Below are 9,223 nucleotides of genomic sequence, written 5' to 3'. Positions count from 1 at the left end.
ACCACTCCTAAATTTGCATCTGTACACAGAAATTAACATAGGCAAATACTATGCAAATCGGTTCCCTTTTGTCCCCTATAGGGAGATACTGGAGTGGCCACCCTAGAGAGCATCCGACCAGGAGAGGGAGGCCTTTAGATGGCAGCTTTTGATCTCAGCCATCCCTGTAGCCCCGGCAGCTGTGCAAGTTGGGCATGGGGAAGGGGGCAGAGCCAGGGAAGATGGCATCAGAGCAGGTTCTGGGTGGAGCCTGGCACAGAATGGGGAGTGGATTTGCTTTTCAGACTCTGGTGCTGGTTTCCTGATAGAGTGGAGGAAAATAGACGGCTAATAAGCTGGATACGCCGAGGTTCTGCCCATGCATATGAGACATTTTGGAAGGTGTGTGTGTATTTTTTTTAAAAAAAACCAACACCCCCATGCTTTCTTGCATCCACTTGTGCTTTACCCCAGCAGCGCCCAGCCAGGGCCGTCAGCCCCTCTTTGAACCCTCCACAGCTTGGCACCTGGCCTCTTCTAAGCCGGCTGCCCCTCCCGCTCTGCTGCGTTTCCATCTTATTCACCTCGGATAATTGCAGCAGCCGTGCGTCAGGTTGTATTAATGATCTATAGATCCCAGGTCACCCATTGCGCTTAAGACTTGGATTGCAACACTCCATTACTATTGGCTATACAAGGGCAAAGCCTCCATCCGTACAGCCGTAAATCCGGCCTCGTTGGGCCATCACTCAGCACCGCTCCGCCTGTCCATCTTCACCTGCCTGCGGGTCTTTTGTATTTTACATTTCTAATTAAATAAAATTACACACACAGACACCCGAGACATACACACACCGGGAGAGAAAGAGAGAAGGGGGGGGGGGGAATAATGAATTCCTCAATGATTTGCTGTTATATTTTAAAGGGTCCATAAAAGCCAAGGGTGATAAAAATTGATTTTGTCGTTATCTGCTCTAGTGCTGGAACAGGGGGAGCGGTTCTCTCCTTCCCAGGCATGCTAGTTTCCCCTGCTTGGGTTTGGGCCTGGTAGGGATGGGGAAGGACGGGGACCTAGTGGTTGAAACAAGAAAATGTGACCATCTTTAGGAAAATGCTGCTGGCAGCAGTGAAATCATTCAGATTGCTTTCCTGTCCAATGTGCTGGTTAAAACTGTGGAACTCACTGCCACTGCATCATTCTGGAGTGGCAAACTTGGCCAGAGGTTTCAAAGTTAGTGCAGCTACTGCCTTTGATGGCAAGGATTCCAAACCTCTTACTGCTACTACTACTAGTAAATATACCCAGCATTTCAGGGTAAACCCTCACAAGGTGATTATAAATATAAATATATAATACAATATACAGTTAAAATAAAACAAACCCCAAAACTTAAATCAATGAACAACGGGCTTAGTTTAGCCTTAAAACAGCTTTCTCCAACCCGGTGCCCTCTAGATGTTTTGAATGACAACTTCCACCCTTCGTAACCACTGGTCATGCTGGCTGGGGCTGATGGGAGTTGAAGTCCAAAACTTCTGGAGGGCACGACGTTGGTGAAGGTTAGCTTAAAACAATCTCTGACAGATACAGTTTGGGAGACTTTCGCTGAGTATTTAAAAATGGGTGTTTTTAAACAGCTGAAACTGTGGGGCTGATACTTTAGGCACAGTGTTGGCCCCAGATTTTGGGGAGCCCTTGGGGAAGATTCCCTTAGTGCTGCCCCACCAACCACAAGTGGGCTCCCTTCCTTGTCACTGTGGCCCATTCACTTGCCCTCTCCCTGTGGGTCCAGTCTGCGTCCCCGCCCAGGAAGCGAGGACAAAGCAAATTTATTTATTTATTTAAAACATTTGTATCCTGCCCTATATCATTAGGATCTCAGGGCGGTGTACAGATAAAAGAATGCAGCATAAAACAATAAATATACACAGCTGAAAACATGAACCAAGTTAAAACAATATATAATTTAAAAGCAGTAAAAACAATTAATTGGACTCTGCTGCCCCTCCTCTTTGCTCCTATTGCTGCTCATACCCGTGAAGATACAGGACAGGCAGTAAAAACAGTGGAGCAGGAATAGGGTCCAATGAGGGGTCATGCATGCCCCCCCCCCCAGGGGACATGGGCTGCAGCAGGTGCCCAGCAATGCCAAATCTTGGCACCGGCGCTGATTGCAGGACAGTGCTGGTTTTCAGGAACCTTTTCTACATTGACTTGTCCGCTGCTTTGTGGAGCAGGCTACAACCATTTCACAGCAATGCCATCTGTACATGCTCAGATACAGGTTCATCCGCTACCACATTCAGCAAGAAGTGCTTCCACCAGGTGCAAAGGTCAGGGGGAGCTAGAAGTTTCAGGCCCAGAGAGCAACTTAATAGTCATCAACTTAAGAGTCTTCTGGAAATTAAGAAAGCCATAAAGACTGATCTCTTCTGGCAGGCCTACCCACTTGAATTTTAAATTTGCCTTTTAATGATGTGCTGCTTTTAGTGATGTATTGGTTTTAAATGTTTTAATTAGTTGTATGATGTTTGGATTTGTGTTGTGCTATTAATAAATGAGTTGTTGTTGTTGCTATTATTATTTTTTCATCTGTCCAGTTGAGAACATTTATTACTAACTCAATGGTGTTTTGGAGGGGCTTCCAAGGCAGAGGGGTCCTCCCTTTGGTACAAGTTCCTCTTTCTCTCTCTCCCCACCACACCACTCCACTCACTCTCCTGGCTTCGATTTGACATGCAGCGATCTGGGGGTAATGCCTGCCCCTTTGGAGATGTGGTGCTCACAGAGAGACAACATAAAGGAAGGCAGTTGCTCACACGATTCATTCACTCTGTGAATTAGCTGGCAAAAGCAGCTTTGCCCTTTCCCTGCTCCAAGCATCAAGTGGTAGACCAGGGGTGTTGAACCTTTTTAAGCACAAGGCCCACATTCCATCTTGGAAAAATTCTCGGGGGGCACATTCCAGTGGGGGCATGGCTGAAGGCAAAAGGGGCAGGGCTAAAATGCAGAGATATTTTAGCTGAAAGTTCTTACTGCCCTTTAGAATGAGAGGGAATGGATCTCTTTCTGGCCAATTTGCCCAAGCAAGCCGGTAGCAGTGGGGGCGCTCTGGTGTATGGAAGGCAACCCTTCCGTTTCACAGCGCTGGTCAAGGTGTTTGGCAAAGAGGCTTCTTCAGCCTAGAGGAAGGACTCTCCTTTTGCCCCCGCTGTCCGTCAACATGGCTCCCCCTTTCTAGAAACCCAGATGTTGCACCAGACGGAGACCTGGAGGTCAACCCCATTCGCTTCACCGCAGCCATTTTCCTTTCCTGCTCGGCAAAACCTGTGGCCTGCTGGCTCTCATGGATGATGTCATTTCCTGGCACCGGAGCCAAGCTGGGCCATGTGTAGAAGCCTTGTGGCATCACACATACACTTGCAGTAACCACAATATTCAACAGACAGACAAGGCAGGTTGTTGCAGAAAGACTGCATTTTATTAGAATAGCTGCAACATGTCATATAAATATAAATATAAATATATATATGTACACCCTATACATAGACTTGGGGGCGTGTCAAGATCAGGGAGCAGGGCGGGGGGATTATTGCTTTGAGCTTTTGCCATTGACTATTGGATTCCATAAAAAAGAAGGGTTTAGGGGAGGGAGAGGGAGGGCATAGAGAAACAGGTGAGAACTCACGACCAGAAATGCGGCACACACTGAAAAGGTTCCCCACGCAAGTGAGCAGAGGCATTACAGCCCCTCCAAAAGGCACAGTCGCTAGAGAGCCATCTCTCTCTCTCTCTCTCTCTCTCTCTCTCTCTCTCTCTCTCTCTCTCTCTCTCTCTCTCTCTCTCTCTCTCTCTCTCCCCCCACCTTGCTCGCGGTAGCTGAAGGTGGGCCTTGCATTCTTATCTCAGGGCCTGGCAAAGATGCCAAGAAGCAGCAAAAATAACAAGTTGCAACCAAAGGGTTAGTGGAAAGCAGGGCCGAAGCTCAATAAACAGCGGGGATATGTACAGCGAGCGGGAGAACAAAAACGGAGGCAACGTAATAAGCCAAACGCAACGGGGACCCCGCAGGAGGTGCAATGCAGTCAAAGGGAGACGCAAGCGGCAGCAGTCACTAGGTAGCAAGCAGAGGAGGTGGCAATAGATGCAGGATAGCACTGAGAAAGGCCTACTTTAAAACAACTACAAAACAGGTCAGGAGGGCAGGGGGTGGGGTGGGGGGAAGAACCAAGTCTACTTAAGGAACTATGGCTGGTAAAGGGCCACCGTCTCATTTGCCCCCTCCGTCCTTGCAGTTATCGCTGAATCATTCAAAAGTGTCAATCTGCGATCGCCAGTCGTCACGTGATCAGTCATCGTGGGCTCTTGCCTCTTACAAACCTCGGAGCCCATTTACCCGTGCAGCAGAACCACGTCAAGGCAGCTTGTCCCAGGCTGGGCCACGTCACACTGCAGGTGGCCCATCAGAAGTTCAAAGGCTTCCCCCAAACTCCACACACACAGAAACTAGTGCGTCAGAGGGAAGGTTGGCATAGAACCCTTCCCCCTGCCATGCTGCTAGTCATCTATGTGCCTGTGTGTGTGTACGCAGGGAGTTTTGTTCACGGGGGAACCATTTGAACATGGGATCCCCTGCCTGTAGTTTACAATGGAACAGTCCAGCACCACCGCACGAGATTATGCCGCACATGTAGATTGGCTGCCAGGCAATTGTCCAACAATGGGAACCAGGCTGGGAGAGGAAAACATAACCAGGAATGGGCTCCCCAGCCCTAACGTTGACTATCGCTGCAACTGGATATGCAAACACACTCTGAGGTTTGCATCCATTGCAATTAGGCTCCTGTTTCATGTGAGGCAGGAGGAACTATAGAACAACCGTTAAATCAGAAATGAGGTGCAAGGAGCCAACCCAACTTCTGGCTGCTCCCCGCCGCGCTGATAACACACCTAACAGTACTAGAGGTGGATATTTGGTGGGTGCAGAGTACCAAGGAGAGGCCACACACATGCCTGTGTGTATCAGGCCTGCGCAGACTGGCCAGTGTGCCCATGACGTTCAGAGTCATGACCTGCCTGTTGCTGCTGGCCCAAATATGCCAAGCGACTGAACTGGGTTTCTTCCGTATTAGAATTGGGACCATACCATGCAAATCATCACAGCAGCGTTCCCGTGCGTTCTACACATCAGCAGTTCCCAGCTCGAAATCATGTACTGTCGGAACTACAAATTCCTTTGTTAAAAACAACAATCAGAACAACGCAAAACCAAAATGCTCCCTGTCGTTCTAGCCCTTACAAGATGGGTGGAAGACTCTCTTTGAGCCTGGCAACGGTTGCTTTTGTTCAGAGGGATGGGGCCCCACCACAATTGGGGGAGGGGGTCAGCGCACCCTCCGTAACTCGTCTTTCACCTGTCGTTAATACTGGCCAACACTGTGCCCCCCACCCCAAAATATCATCTGACTTCATTCTCTTGGCCTTTTTCGACTTTTCAAAAAGATCCTATATCGGTTTGGTGACATTTCTGCTGGAGTGGGCTCTTTCCTATGAAAACTCATGCTACGGTAAATTAGTCATCAAAGTGCCATGGGATACACACTTTTGTTCTCATGGTAGTCCAGTCTGGCTTCTCTTCTGAAAGCGATACTTTGCTGCCCTTTATTTTGGAAGCAGATTTCAATGTTATGCAAATTTACATAAACTGCTTAATTTATTCTGCTCCCTTGACAAGACCCCAGAGAACAACAGGTACCTTTTAAGCCGTGTGGTCTAAATGAAGTACCAGAAGAAACCAGAATGTGGGCATTTGGGAGGTGCTCACAAATGCACAGAGCCCTGATCAAGAGCACTTAGGCAATGGGAGATTATCTCTAAACTAAAAACATGCCTGTGTGTATTCTGCAAATGTGAGTTCCCAGCTCAAAATTCTGCAGCTTCCTTTTAACATCATCAGCATGACCCAAAATGCCACCCATGTTTCTAAACCTTATGATGGGACTATTAGTAAATTAGTATTTAACCTGCTACAGGACTCTCTGGCCAATCTGGCTATTTCTTCCAATATTTACACATTGCTATTGTTTTATTTTGGAAACAGAATTCTTTCATTGCTTATGCAAATTGACACAATTTGCCGAATTTATTCTGGGGCAGGGGATGCAGAATACTATCCTGATCCACAGCACCTGGATTCAGCCCTTATCTAAAACATCTCCTATATGAATGACCTTCCACATGTCTTTTTATTCCTTTCACTGCACACTCCTCTAGTTTTCTTGGTTTTTCCAAAACTTTAAATGATATCATTGCAACGTTTTGGAATATTATTATGGAATAAATTACACCGGCTTCCCACTATTTATGCAAAGGAAACAGCTACATTTAGGAAAGATATTGATCATGTTTAAGGGGAGGGGAAAAAAAACCCTTGCTGGCAAATTTGTGTAATTTTGTTCCCTGGTGGTGGGGAGACATGGAAGAAGTGGTTTTATTGAAATCTCTCCTCTGCTTTATTCTAATTTACGTATCTGCTAGTCTGGTTGCTTTAGTTATTAAAAACAACAACAACAGCACACAATGCCATATAATATATAAATGCAAGCAATAAAATCTTTGAGGTTTCGCTGGAGTAAGGGCCTATAGCTAAAACAATAAATACCCACATCTATTCATTTGCACCCATCTGTTCTGCTTTCGGCTCACACACTCAGAATTTAAAACTTAGATGAACAGAAGCCCCACCAGAGGCATCTGGTGCTGGGTTGTGCCATTTCAGACTGCAGGGATGGTGGTGGTGGTGGTGGTGGGAATACTCCCTAAACTGAGAAAATGCAAACTTCAAATCCTCTTCCTTACATGCCAGTTCTGTATGTGCAGGAAAGTATTCTTTGCGAGGAGCTGGTCAGCCTGATATTGTACAGCCCAGCAAAAGATACATCAATCTTTCCATATTAGCATCAAGGGACTTAAGGTCTGTGACCAAATCGGGGATACTTTTGTGTACACAGTCTGTGTGTGCACACCAAGGGCTGAAAAGCTTTATGGATCTCTGTCCAGGCCACAGACCCTCTAGGGCACATACTCAAGATAATTTCCTATTACTTAACCCTTAATACTCTCACAACCGCTTTTGTACTGAACACTGGGGAAGGGGGTGGGGTGTTTCAAGGGTGAATTTTCCAAACTTTGAAACACAGGTCCGAGATTCGGATTCTCATCCACGCAGCTCTCAACACCATCCTATGCGTGTCTATCTACTGTAGGGCACCAGGTTGGGGAAGGCTGGTCTGGACCATTAGAATGAGTGTTCCTATGATTGGGCTTGTCACAGACATGTGAGGGCACGTTTATCATTTTAAGTTACTATCCCGTGATTAAATAAAATCAAACAAAACCAAACCCCAGACCTATCTGCACAAACAAGGAATCACAGGGTATTTCCGTCACACACCCTTGCTGGGGTTTTGGCGCTTCTCCACTGAAAGGTGAGATCCAACAGCAGCTATTTGCCTGTCCCGCTTTCATTCACAGCATCACTTACGCTGGGAGAAGCAGGACGAGTGTCAAGAGCCCTTTGGGTTTGACAAGGGTCACTGACTCTCTTTTCAAACTCGCCTGACATCACAGAATAACTGGTCATGTTTGACCGGGTCCTTTCACCTGTGGGAGAGGTTAAAGGAAGTATTTGATTTAATTTCTAAACTCTCATCCACCAAGGCTCAGTTTTGGATAACCGCAAGTGTGGGGAACCTGAGGCCTTCCAGATGTTGTTGGACTCCAACCACCGTTAGCCCCAGCCAGGATGGATAATGATCTAGGGCAATGGAAGTTCTAGTCTCATAACATCTGGAGAGCCAAAGGTCCCCCCACTCCTGGTTAACTACACGGCTAATTTACTTTGTTCCTCCCAATGCAAGTTGGCTCTGACTGCGCTGCCTTGTGGAGGGACCCAGGAAGATGGCACCCGCTGGGGCCACCTAGCAGGTGAAGCCACTCTGCTAGGGCAATGCATTCATCTTAGCAAGCTCTCTAGGGAAGGGAAGGAAGGTACCCAGCCTGGATCCCACTGAAGGGGGAGAGGGGAAACTGAGGGGGCACAGTGGTGGTGGTTGGAGGGGGGACGGGTGGTGCAGAGGGTTCACTCAAAAGTGAAGGGGTCGTGGGTGCTGAAAAAGAAGTGCCCATCAACATGCGTATCCATGGTTTCCTTGTCACTCTCAGGTGGGAAGCGCTCGTGGCAGATGGGACACTCCTTCCAAAACGCTGGCGAGGGCAGGTCCAAGGGAGATGCTCCCATCCCGCAGGACCCTGGTTCCGACATTTGCCGCCCTGTCAGCCCACTGCAATACGGAAGGAGAGAAAGAGGGGGGGAAATGGTGTAAATTGGACTGCTCAAATCCTAAGCTCTGAATCTGATGAAATGGCTGGATCATTTGCATGGTAATGGGGGCGTTTACTTGGCCATGGACTTCACCACGTAAAGCCAAGATGGAGGAGAGAGTCTTGTCGCTAAGGCAGACAAGGCACAAGACTCCTGGGGGTGTGAGGCCAAAGTCAACGGGGCCATCAAGCCAGACACAGGGCAGGATGGGGGGGTCTGTAAGATCCTGAGCGAAAAGGAAGGGAAACGCTTCACTCTATCATGCCACGTACAAGACATCTGGGGCCACGTGCTGCTTCACAGGCAGCAGGTTTTAGACAAACCAAATGACATCTTTCTTCGCAGAAGACAAGAGCGAACCCACGGAACACTCCAAATGACCATAAACTGAGAATCAAGGGCCAAGGAAAGGAGGAGCAGAGGATGGACCGGCCTAGAACAGCAGGAGAAAGGGACACTCAGAGGCAGTGTTCCAAAGGAAGTAGGCAGGCTTAGCACTGGGGAAATAAAGGGAAAGTCAGGAGGAGGAGTCTGAAAGGCAACACAAATCCTGGAGATAGAGAATAGGCAGAGCGGAGAGGTGCTCTTGCCCCAGAGGTATAGAATCAAGTTCAGAAAGGGGAAGGACAGATTGTGTAAAATCCGTTCTGTGTGTGTTTCGTGGACTATCTGGTGCCTTTAAGAACATAAGAAGAGCCCTGCTGGATCAGACTAAGGGTCCATCTAGTCCAGCACTCTGTTCACACAGTGGCCAAACAGCCATCGGCCAGGGACCAAGAAAGCCATAGTTCAACAGTACCCTCCCCACCAGCTTCCCCAGCAACTTTCATTCCATTGTCCACCCATCCATGGAATCGTAT

The 9,223-nt window shown here is 47.9% G+C and overlaps 1 protein-coding gene across 2 annotated transcripts in view; it reads right to left on the bottom strand.

The window, feature by feature from the left end:
* Positions 1-3,439: 3,439 nt before the first annotated feature.
* CALCOCO1 (calcium binding and coiled-coil domain 1) overlaps positions 3,440-9,223 on the bottom strand; it is a 29,727-nt gene continuing 23,943 nt past the window's right edge. For both annotated transcript variants that reach the window (XM_063119679.1, XM_063119678.1), the window contains exons 15-16: positions 3,846-8,322; positions 3,440-3,781 (exon numbers count right to left, since the gene is read on the bottom strand). In XM_063119679.1, the coding sequence (XP_062975749.1) occupies positions 8,121-8,322 (202 nt within the window). In that variant the 3' untranslated portion in view covers positions 3,440-3,781; positions 3,846-8,120. The remainder of the gene's footprint in view (positions 3,782-3,845; positions 8,323-9,223) is intronic.

This window comes from Elgaria multicarinata, chromosome 3 (genome assembly GCF_023053635.1).
Source record: "Elgaria multicarinata webbii isolate HBS135686 ecotype San Diego chromosome 3, rElgMul1.1.pri, whole genome shotgun sequence".
NCBI lineage: Eukaryota > Metazoa > Chordata > Lepidosauria > Squamata > Anguidae > Elgaria > Elgaria multicarinata.
The sequence above is the reverse complement of the archived record's forward strand: the minus strand, read 5'-3'. Positions and strand labels throughout refer to the sequence as shown.